Source organism: Saccoglossus kowalevskii, chromosome 6, assembly GCF_978046115.1.
Source record: "Saccoglossus kowalevskii chromosome 6, keSacKowa6.1, whole genome shotgun sequence".
Taxonomy (NCBI): Eukaryota; Metazoa; Hemichordata; class Enteropneusta; family Harrimaniidae; genus Saccoglossus; species Saccoglossus kowalevskii.
This window is the reverse complement of record NC_140646.1, coordinates 35,993,509-36,020,769: the sequence shown is the minus strand read 5'-3', so window position 1 is coordinate 36,020,769 and position 27,261 is coordinate 35,993,509. Positions and strand designations below refer to the sequence as shown.

Here is a 27,261-nt window from a genome sequence, read left to right as displayed (position 1 = left end):
TGAATAGACGCAAAATACAAAAAAGTTAGCACAGTATATTCACCATCTAAGTTGAAACATAATATACCACATCCCAAATCTGTACAATTACATTTACAATGTAAACACTGATATATTTATATACACACATTAAAATGGCAGTCATGTGACTGATTCAACTGATAAATTGTCATTTTGAATAAAAGCAAAATTAATAAATGTGATTTTATTTTACAGTCATATGATGCGACTTATTTACACAAATTGATAAAATTATTGTTAAGTTGAATTAAGCTGTAATTCTAATCTAATGCCCAAACTACGGTAACACTGTCAAGGTAATTGCAGGAACAAATAAGCAATAATTATAGAAGCTGTAATCTTGTATTTATAATTTGCACATGTTGTAGATAACGTAAGGATGGATTGCGTAATATGTTAGTTCTCTGTATATAATGCTGACAGTGTACATAGTCTTCACAACTATACTGATGTTTTCCTCAATGTAAGCAATGGTCACGGGAATGCTACTCCATAGAAGTCATGCCCAGGACTGTTGAAACATTTATATGAACATAGTAAAGCTCTGACTGGAACCACACCTGTTGAATTGTTTGTCTTCAATTCCTGACAAAAAATATAATAAAATGTTGATATTATAAGTGTATTTTTACACAAATTATGTTACCAATGCATCCTATAATACACATATTTCTAACCAGAGGGTCCACAACCTATTTGTTATGGAGGGAAGGCTGGGGCTGCCTTATTGAATTTCTTATTCTGAAATAATGAAAACAAGTAGTAGCAAGGTTACAGTTGGCAGTTATTACTATTTGGATTATTCCAACAACACAACATGGTATGTGACATACAAAAGCTCCATATTCTCAATCTTTTTTTTGTCAATGAAGTTAGATTAATAAATAGAAATAAGCTCGCCCTTACCTTGTGAGCATCCACAAACTTGACACACTCCAACCACGTATTAAGGAATGCTTCACCACACAATGCACATTTACTTGCCTGGCCCAGCATATCACGAACATTAGGGTAGTGTCTTATTGCTTTCCTGAGGTATGACCACCTGATAAAAGATTGATTTTCATAAAAAACATTGTGATAACTAGTAAAACATGTGCATTGTTATGAACATGCATAAACACAGCTTGGTGCATTTGTATAGCACATTTCTTGGTAAGAACAAATGACTCCAAGAAATATACAACACAGTCTAGTATCATGTCATGTATCAAAACAGTTTCATAGAAAATAGAAAAACTGTACGGTATACCCCAACAAATATATGCACAAATACTTTTCTATATGGGTAAAGATCTACCGGGTATATTCAAAGTTAGGTTATACATATATAGGTCAAACTTTGAAAGTAATCAGGACTAAACTAGAAAGCCATCAGAGATCGCAGACCCCCCCCCCCCCGAATCTTTATTACAAGTACTGGTTGAATGCTCCCTTATAATACTTATACAATTTGTGTGCGAAAAACATGTACATGTACATCAGCCTAATGCCTTCAATAAAGCACTGGTTAAATCTTTCTACCTGGACTAGCACTCCTGATATGATTTTGTATGGACCGATGCTGCAAGTATATAAAGTTTGGATTGTGCAGTGAGAGGTTGCCTGCTGTAAAACATAACATTATTATTATTTTCAATCTGTACATACCTGTCTTTCAATTCTCTCAGTATGTACCTGGCAACTATCTCCTGTAATAATATCATATACAGAGGGGTTAGTTTATCGAGGAAAATAATAACAGGTTCAAAATGTTCTGGGAAATACAAATACCTTTCTGCATGACTGGAGGGCAACACACCAGAAGGACAGATTTTGAATGTTCCAAACATTATTTGGCGCAGTTGTGTTTCAAACTTGCAGTGTAAAGTGCCATTATCTTTCAACTGCCCAGGTAACTTGTGTCAGCCTCTAAAAATATTGCCCACCACATTTCTCGGCTGTCTTGTGTTGTTCTTTTAGCTGTCCCTTTTTGTACCCGTGGGATGGAGTAACCAATAGTATGTACACAAGCTACATGTACGGGTCTTTTGAGAAGGATTTTGTAATCAGTACTGATTCTGAATCAAAATTACTGGAGTATTAAAATATGAAATCGTTGTGAAAATGAAAGAAATATATGCAATATATAAAATAATACCTTCAATGAAAGGACTTCCTCTTCTTGGATGGAATGTACTGGTAACTGTTGTAATAATGGATTTTCTTCACAATACAATTCTCTTAGAGGTAGTTTATTTAACTAGATATAACAAAACGGCATCATAATTACATAGGGACCGGAGTACAAATCCCTTGTCACTGTTCCATATAAACTAGGCTAGCAGTGACCCAAAAAGTCTGGTCAAATATACCCAAGGCAGCAGTGACCCAAAAAGTCTGGTCAAATATACCCAAGGCAGCAGTGACCCAAACAGTCTGGTCAAATATACCCAAGGCAGCAGTGACCCAAAAAGTCTGGTCAAATATACCCAAGGCAGCAGTGACCCAAACAGTCTGGTCAAATATACCCAAGGCAGCAGTGACCCAAACAGTCTGGTCAAATATACCCAAGGCAGCAGTGACCCAAACAGTCTGGTCAAATATACCCAAGGCAGCAGTGACCCAAACAGTCTGGTCAAATATACCCAAGGCAGCAGTGACCCAAACAGTCTGGTCAAATATACCCAAGGCAGCAGTGACCCAAACAGTCTGGTCAAATATACCCAAGGAAGCAGTGACCCAAACAGTCTGGTCAAATATACCCAAGGCAGCAGTGACCCAAACAGTCTGGTCAAATATACCCAAGGCAGCAGTGACCCAAACAGTCTGGTCAAATATACCCAAGGCAGCAGTGACCCAAACAGTCTGGTCAAATATACCCAAGGCAGCAGTGACCCAAACAGTCTGGTCAAATATACCCAAGGAAGCAGTGACCCAAACAGTCTGGTCAAATATACCCAAGGCAGCAGTGACCCAAACAGTCTGGTCAAATATACCCAAGGCAGCAGTGACCCAAACAGTCTGGTCAAATATACCCAAGGCAGCAGTGACCCAAACAGTCTGGTCAAATATACCCAAGGCAGCAGTGACCCAAACAGTCTGGTCAAATATACCCAAGGAAGCAGTGACCCAAACAGTCTGGTCAAATATACCCAAGGCAGCAGTGACCCAAACAGTCTGGTCAAATATACCCAAGGCAGCAGTGACCCAAACAGTCTGGTCAAATATACCCAAGGCAGCAGTGACCCAAACAGTCTGGTCAAATATACCCAAGGAAGCAGTGACCCAAACAGTCTGGTCAAATATACCCAAGGCAGCAGTGACCCAAACAGTCTGGTCAAATATCACCAAGGAAGCAGTGACCCAAACAGTCTGGTCAAATATACCCAAGGCAGCAGTGACCCAAACAGTCTGGTCAAATATACCCAAGGCAGCAGTGACCCAAACAGTCTGGTCAAATATCACCAAGGAAGCAGTGACCCAAACAGTCTGGTCAAATATCACCAAGGAAGCAGTCATACATGGATGACTGCAAAGTATAGTGCAAATCAATTATGTTTGCATTCAGATTAAATGACAGCCTCAAACACTATGGTGATGCATATTTCTTGCTAGAAGCAGTTGAAATGCTAATATTTGACAAGCAGTTGGGGGGGGGGGGGCTCACAATGAAAATCGTGTCAATGTATATTTGCCAAAAGGGATAATTTATGCTCCTGTTTTCGTGAGGGATGCCATACAACAGAATACAAATCATGAAGGTGTGCTTTCTTGCATAATAAAGAATACAAATTTACTGATCAAAAACAAATACTGTAAACGTTTTAATTATTCACTGGTTTTTAATTTCGCTGTTTTTCGCTGGTGATTACAATATGCTAAATTAAATCCATGTGAACATGTAAAATAACAATAGAACTCAACGTTTTACCTGCCAAGTTTATGAACCTAAAACCCATTGAAATGACAAAAGACATCAAAATTAAATGCCAGTGAAAACAAATGGTTTAACAGTAATCTTCAGCCTTATTTACAAGAAAAGCCCAGATTCAATGATTTTAGAATAAATTTATTTATTATTATTAGCCATGCAGGGAAACCTACCTCTGTTGGAAATATCCTGAGATCATTGGCTGCGATATCTATGACTTGTAACCTGTATAATTTACCAAGACCTTCAGGAAGCTCTTTTATCCTGTTTTTCTGAAGGAACAGTTTCTGCAGGTGGATGAGAAAGCCCATTTCCAGAGGCAGTGCAACTAGTAGGTTATTTGCTGCATGTAATTCCTGCAGGTTGCTGAGAGCGCACAACTCTGATGGTAAACTCATTAACATATTTCCGTCCACACTGAGATATTGCAGCTTAGCTAATCTGAGAAGATTGAATAAATACAAATAAATCACGTTTTTGAGTCTTGACCACCAACTGAACACACACACTCAAAATATATCAACCATTATATTACTGAAAAAGTCATCAAGAACAATTTGTCTTACAAATGTTGTAATGCAAGACACTGGTCAGCAGAAATGTATTTATGATATTTTGTTAACCCCATTTATTTCATGAATTTAAGAGAACAGTTTATCACTGTCACTGAAGGTTAGTGTAGTGATAGCACCGATCTAGATAATTATGGTATATTTAGCTATAATAGATTGACTATCTAAATAATGTATACTGTTTGACATATTTCAGATTTTTGATGCCAATATCACCATGTTAGAATTGCAGTTCCAGCAAGCACACAATACTAAGAAATCACTTACTTGTTGATACCAGCAGGAAGGCTCCTCAGTTTATTGTTGTTCAAATTCAATAATATTAAATTCCTAAGACCACCTGTTGAGTAAAATAGAACAACGAGGTTAAAACCATCTCCAATTATTTTCAGGACAAATGTGTAAAATGTATTAGTTGGCAATCCATAAAAAAACATTTCAAAGTTTTCGCTATGTCTAAAATCACTTATCAGTATGTAAATATTATCATAGTTTATATATCGACGTACAAAATAAATACTTCAACCCAAACAAATAAGTTTCAAAGTTACTGTCATTTATTGTATCTAACAAAGCTCCTCATTAGTTCTCATTTGCAGAAAGTTGAACTGCGACAGGAAAGGGGGGTTTGGCAAAAACACAGAATGCTTTTTCAATTTTGCTTGAAGATGAGTTGTTATTTAATTTTAAATTTTTTTTACAAATGTGCATTTCAGGGTGACAGAAACCAAAAACATAAATGTGTAACAGCTAGTGTAAGTGAACATTTCACAGATATTCTATGAAGTCCCTTGGGTGGTCGTTATAAACATGTTTGACTGTACATGTAAAGTATGTATATGCCATAATATAATAGTACTTCTCAAATAACATCAGTCTTACCAACCAACCATAAGAGTACAAATGTATCTAGCTAACCTGAACCCATTTTGATTTTCTTTATTTCTTGCCAAATTAGCATTTTGCAAAGTATTAAATGGCAAATAGCAATTGAGCTGTGACCTTCTAACAACAATGTCAATTGTTCTCAAATCTGTCAAGAGGTTCTTATAAGTTACAGCCACCAACATGTCAGTAATGATTGTGGGGGAAATTCTTACACATAAATAAGGCAAAAACTACTTAAAAAGATGTGAAAATGAGAAGCTCTCCAGAGTACTCACTGCATCTTTTATACTGAAAATGTTTAATTTGGCAGCAACAATTTTGATGGAGTTAGACATCTTTAATACAAATCTCTCTACACATTCCATTGTATACATGTACCATTCACAACTGGTTTAAGCTAGACCCCAATGGATTCAATAAATCTAGCCTCGCAATGCCTTGGTGCATTGTCACTTTATCAATCATGCCAGTACTTGAATAGTGTTTACGCCACCATAAATAAAACAAACCAGTTGTAAACATGGGCTGTTATAGATATGTAACATTTTTTATTTACACTCTGCATGAAATGTATTTGTACATTGTCAAATAGGGTGCAAATATTAATATATGGCCTTGAGAACAAATTCTTTCCATAATTGCTATTGTATGGGTAATTAGAAATGATGCAGATTTTAGTCCAGTATTTGATAGCATCCCTTAGTACAATGTCCATCTTCAGATGAATCAAACCATTCACATGTATGTACATTTACAGTGTCTGCTGGCATTGATCATAAAGTAAGTTAGCTCTATCACATTGTCACACCTGCCAAGCTATACAATAGAATGATTGATAGCTTCATACAAATCCCAAAACTGCACTAATAATAGTCTTCAACACTTGGATGGTGGATGGGTTTTTTTTCTATATCAGAAAACAGCGTGGTGACTTCAAATCTATTCTACTGACATGAAAACACTCAGTCCCATGGATAACCTTGAGTTCAAACAGTTTTTTTTTATTCATGGCGCAAAAGTACAACTTCGGAGCTGAGCCTGAGGAAATAAAGACACAAAACAAAATATTTTCTTCAGATTTACTTCTTACTTTTGTGATCACAACACAATTACTAAGAAGACAGCTATGATCGGAACTAATTGTAGTTATTTATGGTATGCAATCAACGGTGACAATGAATTAAGATGATTGACTCATAGATAATTGCCGACACTTTACTTTTATCACTATTGCCATTAATATACATGATAACTGCTTGCAGACTTCCAATTGTCATTGTTTATATCCCGACCCTTGAAAACAATAGCTGAATATATGGTCTTTTGATATGATCTGGACATTTCAGAAGGATGTACGTTGGTGGGCGGATGTTGACAGTAACTAGGTGGTCGTACCAGCCTACCTAAAACCACTTGTGGTGAACACTGGATCAACTGATATATGAGTGGAGGATAAATGGCTATTCATTCACTCAGTAAACAAGTAAATATTGCAGACACTTATAATCAAAGTTACTATAAAAATCACAGCAACCATATAAATAACTATTCCAAGACTTTTTGCCACCAAATATTACAAGCAGAAATTATATGATTCATGAACCCGATATACATTTGTAGTAGTTGATACTTACCAAGAACTTTAGTATTCAATGTCTGTATATTATTATGAAAAATGTGTAATGTTTCTAAACTCTGAAGTGCACCTAGTGGCTCAGGTAAATCATCTAATGCATTGTTTCCAAGATTAAGTACTGTTAGCTAAAATATGAAGAAAAAAAAAGATTATCCCATGAAACATCTTTAAAAAATGAAAACAGAAACTACTTTGTTTTGATATTATACACATATAATGTATAGTAATCCTCAACACTATATTATTCTGCTTTGTTTTGATAATATATATGGACAGTAACCTTATAACCGTGGGTCTGGGTGTATAAAAGGAAAGATGGCTGCCAGTTTTCAGTATGGAAATGACATCCAAGTGTGAAACATCGCTTCATGGACTGGTGCTCCACAAAATCACTCTTTTTGATGGTCTTACTGTCTGTGGTGCGTTATTTTCATGTTGCACACAAACATGAATATATCCGCGATACCATTTTGATGTTAATTTACAAGTTTGGAGCAATGTCAGTGTGATTTCCACATAAAAGCAATGGGAAGTGAGCGAGTACAGATGGCACAAGCTGGGGTGTGCACGAGAGGGGAGAGACCGTGCTTGAACATTCCAAAAGACGAACCAAGCTGTGGGTTCTGGCCTAAATTAGTTTGGTGGATGTTACGGGCCTGGTTGGTCATAACAACTTGATAATAGCGGGGTTCATTGAGTTTAATATATATGACGTTCTCGCCTTTGTTAACGCCTTTTTTTTCACGTTGCATAACATTATTATTGCCTAGCCGACAAGACACATTATGGCAAACGTTTACTGTGTGATAACTACATGTACATGTGTAGTTCATTCAAATAAACCACAATTATTTATGACGATGCGCTGTATCGTGCAAGCACGGAACTAAATAAGGAGCACCAGTAAGAAAACTGCTTACAAAATATTGCGTGGGCCCCGTGAGCATGGAATTCAATAAGTCCTTTCAAATTGGATAATAGCGTAATGCATGTTAGCTCATGCAAGTAACACCTTCAGTTGAAATGATAACAGCTGTGTACCAAGTAAACAACTGAGCGGACCATGTAAATTACATTTCCCATGATGCACTGGTGTAATCCCTGGGATTGCGGAGCCACACTTTAACACTACACTGCTTTGTTTTGATGTATAATGTACAGTAATTCTCAACACTACACTTTGTTTTGATATTACACAGAATCTACAGTAATTCTCAACACTACACTTTGTTTTGATATTACACAGAATGTACAGTAATTCTCAAAACTACACTTTGTTTTGATATTACACATAATGTACAGTAATTCTCAACACTACACTTTGTTTTGATATTTGATATTACACAGAATGTACAGTAATTCTCAACACTACACTTTGTTTTGATATTACACAGAATGTACAGTAATTCTCAACACTACACTTTGTTTTGATATTACACATAATGTACAGTAATTCTCAACACTACACTTTGTTTTGATATTACACAGAATGTACAGTAATTCTCAACACTACACTTTGTTTTGATATTACACATAATGTACAGTAATTCTCAACACTACACTGCTTTGTTTTGATATTATACACGCATAATGTACAGTAATTTACAACAAATAATTTTGTTTCCGGTCGATCATATACAAGTTTTAGTGATTTTCGGGGTTTTGAAGCGTGGATACTTAAATTAAACGACTTATGCTTGCTCTACATTACCAAACTTTATTAATTATATAATTTCTATTATTTTGCGCAAGGGTAAGGTCCTGTGTCGGGGCATAGTCGTTCCGCCCCATAGACGTCTATACGAATATATCGCCAGGCCCCTGTGGTGACAGCGGTGTATAGTTGAGGTCCAACTTACGTTTTTAAGGAATCCCAGCTCTTTTGGCAAACTTGTGATTTTGTTATTCTTCAAATTTAAACCTGACAAACACTGCAGCTTTCCGATTACTCTCGGAACAGTGTCTAACTCCTTGTTTGTCAGGCTTAGATTTTTTGGCTGTCCTTTCAAAGCACGAAGCAACAAGGGATCCGCCATTGTAGTTTACGTTTGGTTGCCTGGCCGAGAACTCTCGCAATTTCTCGCGGTACTTAAAAAACTTTTTGTTTGTTTTTTTTGAGGAAAGAAGCGACACCAAACACTCGCCTTACAAATATGGCGGCCTACATGATACAAAAACGTGATGGTGTGCATTTTGGATTATTTCCATGAAAACAACAATTTCACGATTGGTGCATTTTTGTAGGTAGGCGTCTTATAACCAAACTACATTTTAAAGAAAACGAAAACAACTTACGATTTAGCGAAATCCCAATATTTGCTCACTTTGGTGACGAACAATGTTTTTGTTTTGAATGTGAGATATATAGGGATATAACATACCCTGCTGCAGTCGACGTGATTGCAACTCATCAAGATGGACGAAGACCCGTCTATGCACAGACTGGAGGGTTCTAAATATCAAACAGGAGGATTGATTATAAAAAAGAAGTCAAATGAAGGAAGCGGCGAAAGAATTCTTTTCAAAGTTCCTGACGCACCTCGACGATCGTTGCTTGGTCTTGATACACTTGCCGCGGAGAAAAAGAAAGAGAAAAGCGGTGATGGAGTAAAGAAATCCAGAGTGACGTCATATAAGCATGAATGGGATGAAAATGATGATGAAGACGAAGATGATGATAGCGATGAAGAAGAGGAAGATTACAAGAAATATGAAAAATATAGTTCTGGGTCATCAAAACACAGGTAATAGTATTTAGTGTGAAGACAGTGTACGGTTCACCACAGTCCCTCGGACTGTGGATTGACGTACGATTGGCGTACAAATGACGTACGATTGAAATACCAATAAATTTTCACAAATGTTTATATATAGCATTTTTTGTATAGGAAGATATTGTTCAACCAATTTTCTTTTGGAGAAAATCATGGATATAAATAGTCCCACAGTCAAGCTTACATCGGACGTCACGTGGGCTCAAACAAGTACATGTCTAAAACGGTATCAGGACGATCCGGCCCTGGTCGGTTGCGGCCCTGGTGAAAAAAAGACGTCCCGGCCCTGGTTTGGACGTTCCGGCCCCAAAACAGTTTGGTCGATCCGCCCCTGGTATAAATTATATTTGATACGTGTTCATATCTAATGTTAATATGTTAAATGCACAACGAATGATTGACTATCTTGTTTAACAACTTATTTTTTGTCTTTTGCAGGGAATTTTTACAGTTTCACACCATATTTTACACAATGCAGCATATGTTTTTCATTTACTCGCCGCCGCCTTTGTACTAAACACTGTATGCACGTGGACGTGTGTGGCCTGCAGACAGATAACTTGAATACACATCTAATACAATCCGTTTCAGTCAGGGTTCGAATACACATTTGTGGTTTGTCGCGTAATGAATTATGTAGCAGTTTATGTAGGCAGACAAAATAGTTTTATTGGTCTACCAGTAAATAAACAAATAAACTGTTTCTTTGCACGTTGTGCTTCCGGTTGTTGAGCAATACATTTCAGTTCCGCTCAGGGTCCGCATTTTTTTTGTTCGATAATAAAAAAATCACCCCATGTTATGGTACGTCGCATTATATCAGTCCCATTGATAATGAAAAAAATCACCCCATGTTACGGTATGTCGCATTATATCAGACCCACTGGTAATAAAATAATCACCCCATGTTACAGTACGTCGCATTATATCAGTCCCACTGATAATAAAACAATCACCCCATGTTACGGTACATTGCGTTATATCAGTCCCACTGATACGTTGCGTTAAATCAGTCCCACTGATAATAAAACTATCACCCCATGTTACGGTACGTTGCGTTATATCAGTCCCTCTGATAATAAATAAATCGTTCCATGTTACAGTACGTCGCATTATATCAGTCCCACTGATAATAAAACAATTACCCTATGTTACGGTACATTGCGTTATATCAGTCCCATTGATAATAAAAAAAATACAGCCAAAACAAGGTCAGATTGGACGTTCAGTTGCGAGACATGACAAAAAAACACAGCCAGTGATACATTTCTAAAATAAAAATACTAAATAAACGCAATCAGAAGCGCCGACCACGTGCATTGAAAATAAATAGAACGCGTGGTAATATAATTATGCTATTTCCCAACGCACTTATATTTAATACATTGACGAAAAACACTACAAGAAAAATGTAAATCAGGCTTGTAATTACTAGTAACTCAACTCGAACGCAATATTCATCACTGTAAAAATGGATAAATTCGAACCAGCCAGCTAATAAGATGTCGTGTTTTATCAGTCCCACTGATACTAAAAAAATCGTCCCATGTTATGGTACGTCGCATTATATTAGTCCCACTGATTATAACAAAAATCGTCCCATGTTACGGTACGTCGCATTATATTAGTCCCACTGATTATAACAAAAATCGTCCCATATTACGTCACGTCGCATTATATTAGTCCCAGTTATTATATAAATAACTCAAACTAGGCAAGGAAATGTGACAAATAAATTCAATTGAAAACAGCAGATTTAATGCTACATTTGCTGGCTACTAATCACGTTGATTAGAAAAATGGTACACTACACTTGTTTACTACATGTACATGTATTTAAATATTCATGTGTGCTTTGACACCTTGTCAGTGGAGTCAAGTGACCTGTTTGCTACACTCCTCATTACCATTTCAATGATTGTGTGTACTTTGACACCATGCCCGACCGGAAGATGTGTATGGCCCTTGCATTGTGCTAAAATGTAAGTGTTAATTGGCTACATTCTTTCCATGAACTCTGATAAGTCCTACAAAAGGCGAAAAATAAGTTGTGAATAAGATAGTCATACATTCGTAGTGCATTTAATGTATTAACGTTCATTACTCAACAAACCACGAAAGTGCATTCGAACCCTGACAAAAACAGATTGTATTAGATGTGTATTCTATTGTCTGCGGTTCACGCAGGCGGCGAATAAATGAACATACATCTGTTGCACTGTCAAACACGGTGTTAAATCGTGAAAAATGCCCTGCAAAAGACGAAAAATAAGTTGTTAAACAAGATAGTCAGACATTCGTGTATTTAATATATTAACATTAGATACGAACACGTATCGAATATAATTTATACCAGGGCCGGATCGACCAAACTGTTTTGGGGCCGGAATGTCTTTTTTTACCAGGGCCACAACCGACCAGGGCCGGATCGTCTAGAAATCTATAAGACAGCTATAGAAACACACGAGAAACGCATAAATATGTTTAGAAGAACTTGAATCATATGTAAGAAAATTATCACCACTTTGCTAAAAAACTGAAGAAATCTTTGAAACATGGACATTGATGATGTTTTTATTTATATTGCCCTTTGACCTTCTTCCGTGCATCCGCAGATGCATCAAGAAACTGTCATGCGCACTATGGAAGTATTTATAACCTTAGTTTCCATGGAAAATACTAAATTGATTCCTATTTTCACGGAGAAAAATATATTTGAGAAAGATGTTATGTTGTACGGCAGCACGGAAGTGCGCGGCTCAAAAAATATATTTATGACTTGAAAGTTCAATCGGTAAGAGGGCGCCAGCTGAGAGTACCAGGGCGCTGCGCCCCTGTTCCTCGGTTTAGGAAAAACCCTGAAATACGAAAAATATAGTTCTGGATCATCAAAATACAGGTAATAGTATTTAGTAATAAAAAACAAACAAAAAAACATGTAATTAAAGAATGCCAACAGGCTCCAGTGCTAAAAACTAGGCAAGCTACAAATTTAAGTCGCTACATATTCAGGAGGGAAAACTTACTAGAACATTATTTTATTAATATTCATGTGTTGTGTGTGCACTTGCAGATTTGCAATTTGTAAAAATAAATTCCATACAAAACACCCAAAAAGTCTTTTTAGCGAAAATTAAATTCCAGCTAAAATAAAGTATTTCACAGTATAGGACAGAAACGTGTTTCCACCATTTTGGATTTTGCAAAGGATTATGGGTTGAAAATTGAATCATTTAGGGTGCTTTGAATTTCACTTAATGCATGAATTAATTAACATCTTAATTCAGCTACAGTGCCAACAATATTATTGTGAAAATGTACTTTATTTTAAATTAGTCACATTTTGAATTAGCGAACATAGAGATTAACTAAAATAACATGCTAGTAAAAAAGACATGTTTTACATTAAGGTAGAGATGCAGTTTACCTGACACGTATTTTAATTAGTTAATTAGAAAACCAAGATGACCTCCCTTGTTCACAAAACTATATATTTTCGGAAAGCTTATTGTATGAATTTTAAAATTTTGTTAGCATTTTTTTATGGACACTGTAGTTTGAAATATGCACAAAAATGTGCTTTTTTGGTCAAAAGTGATAAAAAAAAAATTAGATCCTAAACTATGCTTCTGTAAGGAACATGTAAGTGTTTATCTGATTTCAATTCACACTCTTTCGAAACTGATTTAAAATTAACTAAAACATTTTTAGTAGACAAAGAAGATGGTTGTTTTTTCCACTGTGAAAAATAATAAAACATAACTTAGATGAATGATTGGAAATGAGATACACTTACCTATCTCTACAGTTTTTACAGATAGACAGATTAGAGATTAAAACTCTAAAAACTATATTTTATTTTATTTTTCTATCGATATATACTGAAAGAAATGTATATTTCTAAAGATGCAATAAACAGTTATTATTATTATGCATATTCTATGATAACTTCATATATCAGGCTCAAAATAGAACCTGGATAATTACAGAGAAAAATTTAGGTAAAATTTGTACCAGCTCTCTGAACTCTGGACTTATAGCATTTATAAAGAAAAAAAAACATTCTATCTAACTTCCCGTCTGTCTGTCCGGAGTCATATCTCAGAATCTTTTGTACCGATTCTGTTCATTCTTTGCATGTGCCTAGTACTTTATGTGGGACATATGCACATGCAGTGGTTTAGCGATTCGATTCAAAATGGCCGACTGGCAGCCATCTTGTTTTTTGAAAATGTTATATTTTGGACATGCTTTGTCAGTTTTCATTCAAATTTAGTACATAAATTATACATGTTAGAATACATGTTCTCCGACTGTCCGTGAGTTCGTGCCTAGTACTTTATGTGGGACATAATGCACATGCAGTGGTTTAGCGATTCAATTCAAAATGGCCGACTGGCAGCTATCTTGTTTTTTGAAAATTTTGTATTTTGGACATGCTTTGTCAGTTTTCATTCAAACTTCGTACATACTTTATACATGTTAGGATGCATGTCCAGAACAATTTGTTGCAAAATCAGATCAAGGATGGCCGATTGACAGCCATCTGACTTTTTGGCCTTACTACTATATTTCCAAGATTTATGTACCATTTTCATTTGTATGCTACATGTATGTATTAAACCGGAGGGTTCATCACGCAACACATGTTCGAATTTGATGTGAATAAACAATCTGTGGTATACGCCACTTTCAAGGACACGCTCGCAACAACCCCTCTGCTTTAATATGACGAGCACAAAGAGAACTTTCAAGAATTTAACGGGGACTGTGTCATTTTCAATGACTTGTTATTTTTATGAATCAAATAGGACAAAACATTTTTCTTTGAAGGAAAGGAAATTAATATTGTCAAAAAATCAATTATCTTGGTCTAATTATCAGTGTAAACGGTAGATTTAAAGAAGGTATAAACAACAGTGATGTATAAGACATGTTCATCTTTCATTCTGCAGATTTGTAGTTGGCATGTCTGTAAACAGAATTGCTACGAATAGTGAACTGGGGAGATACCCAGTTGACGTATTTATTAAGAATAATTAATCAAATCATTAATAGATTCAGTAACTCATCAAATATATAACTGAAGGATGCCATCAGTATTAATAGAAACAACAACAACAAATGGTTTCAAAAATTCAGTACTGGTAGGATTGATTATAACCAAATTATATTTTCAAGTGAGATTATTTCAACATCGTGCATGAGTTCACAAGAAATTATTTGAAAAAAAGTGGGAAAATGATATGCATATTAATGACAATTGAAAGCAAATTGGTTCCTCTAATAAGTTAAGGACATACAGAATGTTTAAGAACAAGTTTAAAGCTGAATGTTGTACTTGTTGATATCAGCTACGTACATTTAGAGTTAGTATCGGTAATCATTGTCTTAAAATCGAAACTGACAGACATAAACAGATTGCAGTTAAGTCTAGAACATATGACCAATGTACACAAAACAAAGTTAAAGATGAAAAACAATATGTTATGAATTTCTCAGCATACAGGGCACATAGACAGGAATTATTGATTCTGAATTCAATCAACACTATAGTGCAATATTATTGATTCTGCAAATCAGAGATCTGCAAATATGTAGAAGAGCTGGTGTCATGTCTGATCCTTGTGTACATCCTTGGTTCACATACAGATCTATTTTGTTGTCCTGGATTAGTTTCAATATCTCCACTAAGGACAAGAGTACTTCTCATATGACAATGATACAAATAAAGTGCAAGAATCCAGAAAAATATTGTCAAGTTTTTATTATCATACATTTATACTAACAAATCGTGTGAAATTGAACTCTTATGTACAGAGAAACACATTTATGCTTTGAATTCATATTTTAGTACAATTATTTATTTCCATTATGATTATATATATGAGCAACAAACATATGTTACTTCCCATATGTCAATTCATAAAGCCAGTTTTAATACCAGACAGTAATTTTGTTTTGAATTAGTTCTTTATGTGTCAGTCTTGAATCTTTGTGATGGTATTTTAGTCATTTCTGGTATATTTTGTGTCATTAAATTTATTATTTTCAGATATTAGGATTTTTATCGTCACAGAAGACCTACATTGTATGGTTCCTTCCATAGACTTGCGCATCACAAATGTGCGATGTCATTTGTGGATTTTTACTTAGAAATAATCATATAACTTCATTGATTACAGACATTACCGAGCACCTAGAGTTGAAACACCATCCCATCCAGGAGGAGTAAGTGAAGAGATTAGAGATAAACTGCACAGAAAACTAAAAGATAGGGAATCCAGAGGTGTGTACGCATCATCTAAGGACACTGAGAAAGACAACAAGTATAGAGATAGAGACAGAGATAGAAGGAAAGAAAAAGGTATTGTAGTTTTTCTTGTACCTGTTTTTAAAAATCCAGCTGTTCTATATATTTTCCCTCATTCAACAACAACACTGGACAATAAGCTAGACAATAGTGGCTCAAATGCTGATGTTGTGCCTTTAATTGATTTGATCAGATTTATACCTCACTGTCTACATGATTACATGATATTAATGTCCACTCTTCATATATTACACATAAACATGTCAAACTTTACATAAGTAGCATATCTCAAATTTTTATTTTTTTATGTTGTACCGTACTTCTAATAGAGCAAGAAACATTATTTATTATTGTGATAATTTTCTACCATTATTATGCACTATAGACAGTAAGAGTGGTTGAACTTATGTGTACCATAAAAACTCACCTACATGTAATTCAACCACCTAATTATTTAACAGATTTTTATAATTTATTAGTCCCCGTTCGGACAAAGTTCGAAAACGGGGACTTATAATTTGGTCTCCGTCCGTGCGTCCGTCCAGAGTCATATCTCAGAATCCCTTGGACCAATTCCATTCATTCTTTGCATGTGCCTAGTACCTTATTTGGGACATATGCACATGCAGTGGTTTAGCGATTCAATTCAAAATGGCCGACTGGCAGCCATCTTGGTTTTTGAAAATGTTGTATTTTGGACATGCTTTGTCAGTTTTCATTCAAACTTGGTACATAGATTATACATGTTAAGATGCATGTCCATGACGATTTATTTCACAATTGGATCAAAGATTATCAACTGGCAGGCATCTTGTTTTGGTTTTTTTATGCGGTATCTTGAACGTGCTCTGTCAGTTTTCATTCAAATTTGGCACATACATGTAATTTATACATGTTAGGATGCATTTCCATGACAATTTGTTTCAAAATCTGGTCAAAGATGGCCGATTGACAGCCATCTGACTTTTTGGCCTTACTACTATATTTCCACAATTTATGTACTAGTTTTATTGGTATTTGGCATATACATCATACATATCAGTGTGTTTCATAATCTGATCGAAGATGGCCAAATAACGGCTGTTTTTATTTTTGGCCATACTACTACTACACGGAACACGTGTTTTGATGTAAATAAACAATCTATTGTATACGCCACTTGGAACTCAAGTTTCAAGGACACGCTCGCGACAACCCCTCTGCTTTATTATGACAAGCACAAAGAGAACTTTCAAAAATTTGACGGGGACTGTGTCATTTTCAATGACTTGTTGACTTCTATAATTTTCACCGATCACAGAATTGTGCTGTTTTGTTTTCCAAAATTTCGTCCACCTAAGATTTTTATTTTGGAACAATGGTTTGACTCTAATTTAGGCTTTAATTAATGAAAACTGTTGAACTGACAGTCATGTCAATACAAAAAAATATTGTTTCTTTGGTTGCTATGAAATACTGGTACACTTCATACTCGTAAGTTAGTACTCTTGTGAACACATTTTTTAGAACACTTGATCGTTTCTATATCCAGCATGTTCTCTTGATCACGAATTGACCTACCATGGTGACCTTTGACCTGATAGGTCAAGAATGCCATTAACCAATCAGAATGCTACTAGAAGTACTACCGACAGTTTCCAAATATTTGTGATTGTATAACACATTGCGGAAGTGAAAAATGATTATCAATGTTTGTATTGATTTTGCTTTTTTTAAATAGGCAACTCATTTCATAATGATATTAAATGGATGTAAATCGTTTTAGGCAATGAAACTTGTGGTATTCGTAAGTGGTTGTGTTTTGATGTTGATTTCTGACAACTAATGATGCACAAAGTATGGCATTTAATGTTTTTGTATTCACTGAATTTTACTCTAATTGTTTGAAAGGTTACAAAGGTAGATATGAAAGAGAACGAGATAAACACTACACGTATAACAGAAATGCAGACATGAGGTCTGAAAGAAGCTATAATAGGAGTAGTCGGAGCAGAGATGAGCCATCCTCACCAAGACACAAGCCAAGAGGTAACCAATATTTTACTTTCCTTAGGCTGGTTTCTCAATTGTTTCCAAAGAAAGAAGGTCATTTTCTTAATGTTAGGAGAGAAAATATTCTTCTTGAGTAAGGAGATGAATGCCAATAGTCAGGCAATATTATTGTTATTATCAGGGATTGCGTTAACCCCATATTTTGCTTCCCTGACTCCAATTATTAAAGAGGAACCCAGTTTTTCAGGCAAGCTGAGGTCCAATCTCTAATAAGGTTATCTAGGATAAAATTTCTTTTTTTTTAAATTTTGTAAGTGGGACTCGTCTTGCCAAGACACTAGCGCAAACCCTGTATTATGTCCCTCATAGTCAATACATGGAAAGGTTACCCTTCGAAACGTTTCAGACTGGTTTTGTTCAACAATTTTCTCCAACTTTGATGAATTTTAATTTCGAAACAGGTAATTTATGTTTGCATACCGGTACATCAATTTGGTGTTATTCACACTACTATTGGTAGTGCATATGCTTACATAAATGACAAGATTGTCTATTAGACAAAATAAGTCATACAATTATAGTTCAATAGATGCACTAATAGAATAGATATGATAGTACCGTAAAATCTGTATTAGAAGCCGCATCCCTAATAGAAGTCGCATCCATTCTATTTGAATAATTGAGAACCAAAAATTCATCATTTCTCATATGTGTAGATGCTCTAATAGAAGCCGCATCCCCTCTGTTGCATTGTACCATTTTAATAGAAGCCACATCCCCTCTGTTGCATTGTACCATTTTAATAGAAGCCACATCCCCTCTGTTGCATTGTACCATTTTAATAGAAGCCACATCCCCTCTATTGCATTGTACCATTTTAATAGAAGCCACATCCCCTCTATTGCATTGTACCATTTTAATAGAAGCCACATCCCCTCTATTGCATTGTACCATTTTAATAGAAGCCACATCCCCTCTATTGCATTGTACCATTTTAATAGAAGCCACATCCCCTCTATTGCATTGTACCATTTTAATAGAAGCCACATCCCCTCTATTGCATTGTACCATTTTAATAGAAGCCACATCCCCTCTATTGCATTGTACCATTTTAATAGAAGCCACATCCCCTCTGTTGCATTGTACCATTTTAATAGAAGCCACATCCCCTCTATTGCATTGTACCATTTTAATAGAAGCCACATCCCCTCTATTGCATTGTACCATTTTAATAGAAGCCACATCCCCTCTATTGCATTGTACCATTTTAATAGAAGCCACATCCCCTCTATTGCATTGTACCATTTTAATAGAAGCCACATCCCCTCTATTGCATTGTACCATTTTAATAGAAGCCACATCCCCTCTATTGCATTGTACCATTTTAATAGAAGCCACATCCCCTCTATTGCATTGTACCATTTTAATAGAAGCCACATCCCCTCTATTGCATTGTACCATTTTAATAGAAGCCACATCCCCTCTATTGCATTGTACCATTTTAATAGAAGCCACATCCCCTCTATTGCATTGTACCATTTTAATAGAAGCCGCATCCCCTCTGTTGCATTGTACCATTTTAATAGAAGCCACATCCCCTCTATTGCATTGTACCATTTTAATAGAAGCCACATCCCCTCTGTTGCATTGTACCATTTTAATAGAAGCCGCATCCCCTCTGTTGCATTGTACCATTTTAATAGAAGCCACATCCCCTCTATTGCATTGTACCATTTTAATAGAAGCCGCATCCCCTCTGTTGCATTGTACCATTTTAATAGAAGCCACATCCCCTCTATTGCATTGTACCATTTTAATAGAAGCCACATCCCCTCTATTGCATTGTACCATTTTAATAGAAGCCGCATCCCCTCTGTTGCATTGTACCATTTTAATAGAAGCCACATCCCCTCTATTGCATTGTACCATTTTAATAGAAGCCGCATCCCCTCTGTTGCATTGTACCATTTTAATAGAAGCCGCGGCTTCTAATACAGATTTTACAGTAGTATTATTATTACAAGCCGCCTTCTAGGGTAATCCCTGTACCTTGTTCCAAAAAAGTTTGCATTAAATGAACAAATAGATCCTTATTACAAATACATTATGTATCTTACAGAGGGTGGTACACCATCTAGATCAACCTGGGATGATGAGGATGATGCGTCACTACGAAAAACACCATCAACATGGGATATGCCATCTCCGTCTGGTTCAGTTCGAGAGCATGACAGAAGTTATAGATCTAATAGAAGTTCTGAAAGGAGCAGGTAAAGTTCAAGGTTCAAGTGCACTGATTGGTTCATCTTTCAATTTTTCATGTGACCAAACGAATAAATAAATGATTGAAACCTTTTTGTAAATTGAACAGACAAGATTGACTGAACAAAGAAATCTTTGGTGAATAAAACATTTGATGACAGTCTGAGAGATTATAAAATAAAAAAATCAGAATCCAGTTTGAACTAGGCCACAATTTTTATCAAATTTCATTGAATGAAAAAATGAAATCTTTGTGGTAACTTTATAGTATTGTGAATTGTACTACTGTAATATTCGTTTTCAGACTGACGGTGATGTGGTTATGAAAAAAACTTACTACACCCAGCGTACATTGCATGTACATTGCACTTTCTTAATAAGATCTCGACAGCCATTTGCATGCGTGGTCTATTTCATTTCAACACTTATTACTGTAGAATATATTATTTTTACATAATGCAACTTAATATTTTTTACTCTGCTATAACAGGATTTTAATGTGCTTATTTAGTAGGTCAAAAAGAAGGTCTGAAAATACACCATTACCTACGCCATCATATAAATACAACCAGTGGGCTACTAATAGAAAGCGATCAGGAGCAACTCCACGGTACTCTGAAGGTAAACATCATTCTACTAGCATTCTACTCTACTGATTATGTATGGACTTTTCAATCACTGTTATTAATTGAAAGTTTCTCCTCTCGATTTAGTTCTTTGATCAGACTGCCGTTCGCTTTATGAAATAATGAACTGTGCACTGTCCCTTATTCCTAAATAGTTTCACTATAGAAACTAATGCAAATTTGTCCAAGATATTTCAAAATCTTTTTACTCGAAAAATTGTTTGGTACAAAAACATTAGAAGAATGAAAAGATATCATTTGAGAACTCATTTAAAATTTTCTTGTAGGTGAAAAAGGAGCTAAAGTTGAAACAGAGGAAGATAAAGAAGCTTGGGAAGATGAACAAAAAGTATTCAATCTACTACAAATCTGTATTTGTATATGTTCACTGTTCACTCATTGGTTGTAATCTTTGGCAATGAAAGTTGGAATATTTTGCATAATTTATTTTTCTCACACTTAGAAACTAGACAGGCAGTGGTATGGCATGGATGAAGGCTATGATGATCAGAACAACCCATTTGCCTCTATGTCCAATGAATATACAAAGAAGAAAGAAGAAGAATTCCAAAAACAAGTAGTCAAAAGGATATCAGCTCAGCAGAGGCAGATTAATAAGGTATATTTTTAATTTCACTGATATTCTGATGATTTTGTTATGTTAAAACTTGAGAGCTGATAATTCATTAATTAATTTGTTATATGTATATCGTACTCAACCAATGTATGTGTAGCTCAGTGACCTCAACTCACAAATTCATGCTTTTTAAGGGTTGGGTGCTTAGTTGAAACGGGTGCTCGACTGAGCACCCAATTCATCAAAAGAACAATTTTTGTTCATCATGTGCAGATGTCATTTTTGTATATACCAGTAAATATTAGTGTTGTGTTGGGTAGTTTATATTTTACACCAAAACTCCAATCTTTTCAACCTTTCTAGGATAATGATAGATGGGAGATGAATCGTATGTTAACCAGCGGTGTTGTGCAGCGAGTAGACGAAGAAGCAGAGATGGAAGAAGATAATGTTGCTAGGATACATTTACTTGTCCATAATATTGTACCGCCATTTTTAGATGGGAGAATTGTATTCACCAAACAACCTGAACCTGTCATCCCCATCAAGGTAATGGTTTCTTCTAACTCTAACTATTAAGTGTGTGTGTTTACATTGCAGTAAATGTTTATGAAATATGATGCAAATGGATTCCGAGATCTTATTAAAAACAAGAAAACCATGACTTGTGTTTGCCAGTCATTGGTAACATAGATGCAATGAACGAAGTGAATAGACCTATTTGAGGGGCAAATCTTGTGACTCTTGCTTGTGTAGTTTTTTCAGAGTCTGTCAGTGCTGTTCATTTCATGAAGACTTCTATTCTCTAATTTTAGTGAATATTTTTGGGAGAAAAATGCTATTCTATACATCTTCTTGAAAAGTACCATCCCAATTGCTTTGATATTGTGACAGAAATCAGATTCTTGGCCGTTTATCTTGTTCTCTGTTTTTAATCGCATGGTTACTAAACTGCTTGGTATACAATTGGCAAATAGTAGCGCTCTCGTATCAAGATAAATAATAGTGATCCTGAAGTCGATAGACAATGATTCACACAATTACACACAAACAAACAATATGAAACAAACGCTGAATCAGTTTATCACAATAGAATACAGTTTGAATAGTTTATTGGTATAAGAACTCAAAAATAATGAATAATAACTATTGGTATGGTGCAACTCTAGGAAACATCATAGGTGTCAACTTTCAACTTTGAATCTCTTCAGCGCAAGGCATTATATAACTTCAGTCAGCGTCTACTTACGAGCGATAATGCTTTAATTCGTACTTGTGTCAACTCTGACAGTTTTTTCTTATCCAAATTTTGGACTAATCTTAGACGTTGTATTTATTAGTGTTCGTGTTTGTTATGTATTTAATATGGGACTTTTTTGGCCTGAAATAAAGGATTAATAATAATAATAATTTATTCAGACAGCAGTCTGTGATGTCAGCCTATTCTGTATTTGGAGATACATGTATACAAGATATATGCTTAGATTACTGTCTCAATCTATGTCAATACTGATTCCTTGTCTTATTAACCCATGTCAGTTGTAGGAGCTTTGTTTCCTTTGCACACTGGTGATCTTCACCAGGTCTAGTAATTACTACTCTTTGTTGTAATGCAGACTCTGGATAATTCTATATAGACTTTAGCAATTATCCCACAATAGTAACTAGTGATACTAGCGAGACTACTAATTAAACCAGTATTGATTATGCAACTATGTTGTTAATACACACTCAGCGGTAATTTGAATACTGTAAAATACTTTATTTTCGCTTGGAATTAATTTTAGCTATTTTCGCTGAAGTAATGATTCAGTGAAAATAAAATCCAGCGAATATACCGTTTTTCCTATATTTTACATTAAACTTGTCAAAAAACAGTGGAAATAAATTCCATACAAAACACCCAAAATGTCTTTTCAGCGAAAATTAAATCCAGCTAAAATAAAGTATTGTACAGTATTCACTTAATTACAACCCACAATTAAGTTACCTGTTTTGAGAAACAGACAATACGCCTGCATGACATGTAGCTTCTAGTGGTTGTAACAAATGTAGCCAGTCTAGTTTGTCTTGACCTCATCATTTCTAGAACTTGTACTTCATACATGCTGTACAGAATCAGTCTCTGCATCAAAGAAAAGTTTTACTAGTACATCTTGGTGTTGCAGTCTTGTTTTACATGTAGTTCTGAAGCTAAATTTACTAGCGACTCACAATTAACCCTGCATATGAACTTGATGCTAGTCTAACTTGCAATTGACTAATTGATTATGTTAAACTTATTGTCTTGTAAATTTATTATGACTGACAGCTGAATTATGTGATTCCGCCAGTTCAGTGACTTGACTAACATTCTAACCCTGCACCTGATCTTGGCACAGGAACCATAACAAGACCTCTCCACCTATTAAATCTAATGTCATAATTAACACATCACATACCAAAACATAACAAGAACTGCAGCCTATTAATTTACATTTTTGCCGCAATATTTTATAAGTTTGTACATTATTACGGAAGATGTTGACAGTAGTGCTCTGTTTGTTGAACATAATATTAATTGTATCTTTTCAATTCTGATTACAGGATGGCACATCAGACATGGCTATAATATCACGTAAAGGCAGTATAGTTGTCAGACAGCACAGAGAACAGAAAGAAAGAAGAAAAGCACAACATAAACACTGGGAGCTTGCTGGTACTAAACTTGGAGATATTATGGGTATAAAAGAAACTGATGAAAAAGTATGTTTATGATAGTTTATCTATAAATCCAATAACTACATGGAACATACTGAATATCTAACTCTGTACTTTATCAAAATCCATTCACTTAATGTATGTGTATCTTACACATGATGTATATGTCGCCATGGTTTCTTATCAAATATGACGCATTATGACAATAACCGCTCTTTTAGTGGGAAAAACAATTCTTCGAAAATGTGTGATTGTCCGAAACCAGTAGCATACATGTCAAAATTTAAAGCAAGAGAGTCATCACCTGTGCACGCACAAGAATTGAGTTCCAAGCGATGATAACAACACACACTAAAAATGCAAAGGCTCATGGGTAGACACTTGTTTGCATACAATGACAGGCTATGGCGACCTGATGCATGCGTAGGTGACAACTCCCCTGCTTTAAATCCAAAAAGTATAAAGATGAAATGTTTTTTGTTGATACTTTCTGAGATAATAATATATCCTGTAACTCTGAAACTGTTATGTATTCACCAGGATACTAACAAGGAGGGCGATGTGGATTACAAGTCCCAGCAACAGTTTGCTGACCATATGAAAAACAAGACGGAGGCCACAAGTGACTTTGCAAGGGATAAAAGTTTGAGAGAGCAGAGGCAGTATTTGCCCATATTTGCTGTCAAAGCTAAATTGAGCAGTGTGATACGAGATAATAATGTGGTTGTCATTGTTGGTGAGACAGGATCTGGTAAAACTACTCAGTTGACCCAGGTAAGATCTGCTGTTCTCTTCAGCACATACATATATGTATAACCAAATGGTCAGGCTCTTCCTGCAGCAATTGCGTAATAGTCAACATGCTTAGAATAGTTATAGCAATGTAAAAATATGAAAACCTCATGAAGGCCATCAAGTTATGGAAATCATGTACATTTCTAGCAACAAAATGTGATGGTTTGTACAATTTTACTTCAGTGTCACCAAACTTCACAAATTGCACATTATTATTCTTTTTCACTTGCACTGAATGATGAACATTTTCCCGAAACAAAATATATTTTAACCTAATTTGTTCCCAACTATAAAATATATTGGGAGATTTGTAAAAAAAAAAAAAAAGCATGTGTGGAGTAAAAATTACAATGGAAGAGTTTCTTTTATTTACAGTACTTGCATGAAGAAGGTTTCAGTAAGTATGGAATGATTGGTTGTACGCAACCACGTCGTGTTGCGGCCATGTCAGTAGCAAAACGTGTCAGTGAAGAGATGGATGTTAGCTTGGGAGAAGAGGTTGGTTATGCAATTCGGTTTGAAGATGTCACTTCAAAGGTTGGTTTAATACATGCTGCATTATAAACTCCTTCTAATTTAACAAACATTTGTTTTTATTCAAGTTTTTTATCTTCTTTAGTCATTTCTTTGTTGTCCGGAACTTAAACACTATGGCCTCTAGACTTCTGAAACTACTCCAGCAGATTGGGAACTTTAAGAACTGTTGTGCTTATGATTGATTGACTGGTTTGGCAGCTATTATGAATTAAATTCAAATAGACAGTAGCCATTTGGCACCTTTCTGAGGGTCATTATGAATATTTTGTAGTAGCATATTGATATATGGTCTACCTATTTCACAAACGTTAGTGGACACATGACTTTTTCCCGTCATGTTTTTTTACCATTTTTGACATCCATCTCTTGAAGATATTCATATTGAAATTTGCTATGTGCATCTTTATACCAAACTTCTTCCGACAGAAAACAAATAAATTGGATCAGTCATGTGATTTCGTCGCAATTATGAATTTCTGAAAAAATAACCACAGATTGGAGCATTTGTGTCTCATGAATGCTTTAACTGATCGATTTGCTCTGTTTGATGTAGCTTCTTCTTCTAAGAAAAAAAAGACATATATACATGTATCAGTGGGTACATATCTGTTTTCAAACTTGGACCCGACAAAGCTGCTCTGCAGCTTTAATATTAATTGTTAAGTTTTGATTCTGTATTTTGATTGGTCTGTACTGTTGTAATAACTTGCAGAGAACAATAATTAAATACATGACAGATGGTATCTTGTTGAGGGAGTCTCTAAGTGAACCTGATTTGGATAACTACAGCGCTATTATTATGGATGAAGCCCATGAACGGTCACTCAATACTGATGTACTATTTGGACTGCTGAGAGATGTAAGTTGTCAGGCTGTCAAGACTTCAATATGTACTTTTTAATCTTGCCTTTACAGGGCACTATAACAATAAAAACTTGCCTCTAGGGCATTATTGTGATATATTGTTTTGATCCATGTACAACAAATGCATATCTTTGTTAGTCTCAATTGTGTCTAATTTAGACAAGGTTTCACTGCATCTATTGGTTCAATAGTTACGATATGTAACAACACTGATCACTTTGTAGGTTGTTGCCAGAAGACAAGATCTGAAACTGATTGTCACTTCAGCTACCATGGATGCTTCTAAGTTTGCAAGATTCTTTGGCAATGTGCCAATTTTCCAGGTAAGGCTGATACCTTTGGCAGTGTGCCAATTTTCCAGGCAAGGCAGATACCTTTGGCAGTGTGCCAATTTTCCAGGCAAGGCAGATATCTTTGGCAGTGTGCCAATTTTCCAGGTAAGGCTGATACCTTTGGCAGTGTGCCAATTTTCCAGGTAAGGCTGATACCTTTGGCAGTGTGCCAATTTTCCAGGCAAGGCAGATACCTTTGGCAGTGTGCCAATTTTCCAGGTAAGGCTGATACCTTTGGCAGTGTGCCAATTTTCCAGGCAAGGCAGATACCTTTGGCAGTGTGCCAATTTTCCAGGCAAGGCAGATATCTTTGGCAGTGTGCCAATTTTCCAGGTAAGGCTGATACCTTTGGCAGTGTGCCAATTTTCCAGGTAAGGCTGATACCTTTGGCAGTGTGCCAATTTTCCAGGCAAGGCAGATACCTTTGGCAGTGTGCCAATTTTCCAGGCAAGGCAGATA

At 35.6% G+C, this 27,261-nt stretch overlaps 2 protein-coding genes across 3 annotated transcripts in view; one reads left to right on the top strand and one right to left on the bottom strand.

Moving 5' to 3' along the window:
* On the bottom strand, window positions 1-9,083 carry LOC100378486 (uncharacterized). The gene is made up of 8 exons (XM_002739577.3): window positions 8,890-9,083; window positions 7,029-7,155; window positions 4,774-4,846; window positions 4,108-4,375; window positions 2,162-2,263; window positions 1,672-1,712; window positions 928-1,066; window positions 1-606 (listed from the first exon to the last, which is right to left on the bottom strand). The coding sequence occupies exons 1-8, from the start codon at window positions 9,064-9,066 to the stop codon at window positions 496-498; spliced, it is 1,038 nt and encodes a 345-aa protein (XP_002739623.1). The 5' UTR covers window positions 9,067-9,083; the 3' UTR covers window positions 1-495.
* Window positions 9,084-9,183: 100 nt separating this feature from the next.
* The window catches only part of LOC100378634 (pre-mRNA-splicing factor ATP-dependent RNA helicase PRP16-like), a 33,247-nt gene continuing 15,169 nt past the window's right edge, over window positions 9,184-27,261 (top strand). Inside the window, exons 1-14 of one of the 2 annotated variants that reach the window (XM_085500470.1) lie at window positions 9,184-9,274; window positions 9,391-9,774; window positions 15,990-16,171; window positions 18,008-18,145; window positions 20,229-20,379; window positions 20,886-20,992; window positions 21,285-21,346; window positions 21,461-21,616; window positions 21,938-22,123; window positions 24,161-24,319; window positions 24,815-25,048; window positions 25,445-25,606; window positions 26,319-26,465; window positions 26,695-26,793. In XM_085500470.1, the coding sequence (XP_085356596.1) occupies window positions 9,446-9,774; window positions 15,990-16,171; window positions 18,008-18,145; window positions 20,229-20,379; window positions 20,886-20,992; window positions 21,285-21,346; window positions 21,461-21,616; window positions 21,938-22,123; window positions 24,161-24,319; window positions 24,815-25,048; window positions 25,445-25,606; window positions 26,319-26,465; window positions 26,695-26,793 (2,112 nt within the window). In that variant the 5' untranslated portion in view covers window positions 9,184-9,274; window positions 9,391-9,445. Of the gene's footprint in view, window positions 9,275-9,390; window positions 9,775-15,989; window positions 16,172-18,007; window positions 18,146-20,228; window positions 20,380-20,882; window positions 20,993-21,284; window positions 21,347-21,460; window positions 21,617-21,937; window positions 22,124-24,160; window positions 24,320-24,814; window positions 25,049-25,444; window positions 25,607-26,318; window positions 26,466-26,694; window positions 26,794-27,261 lie in introns of both variants that reach the window. The other variant, XM_085500469.1, reaches the window with a different exon arrangement.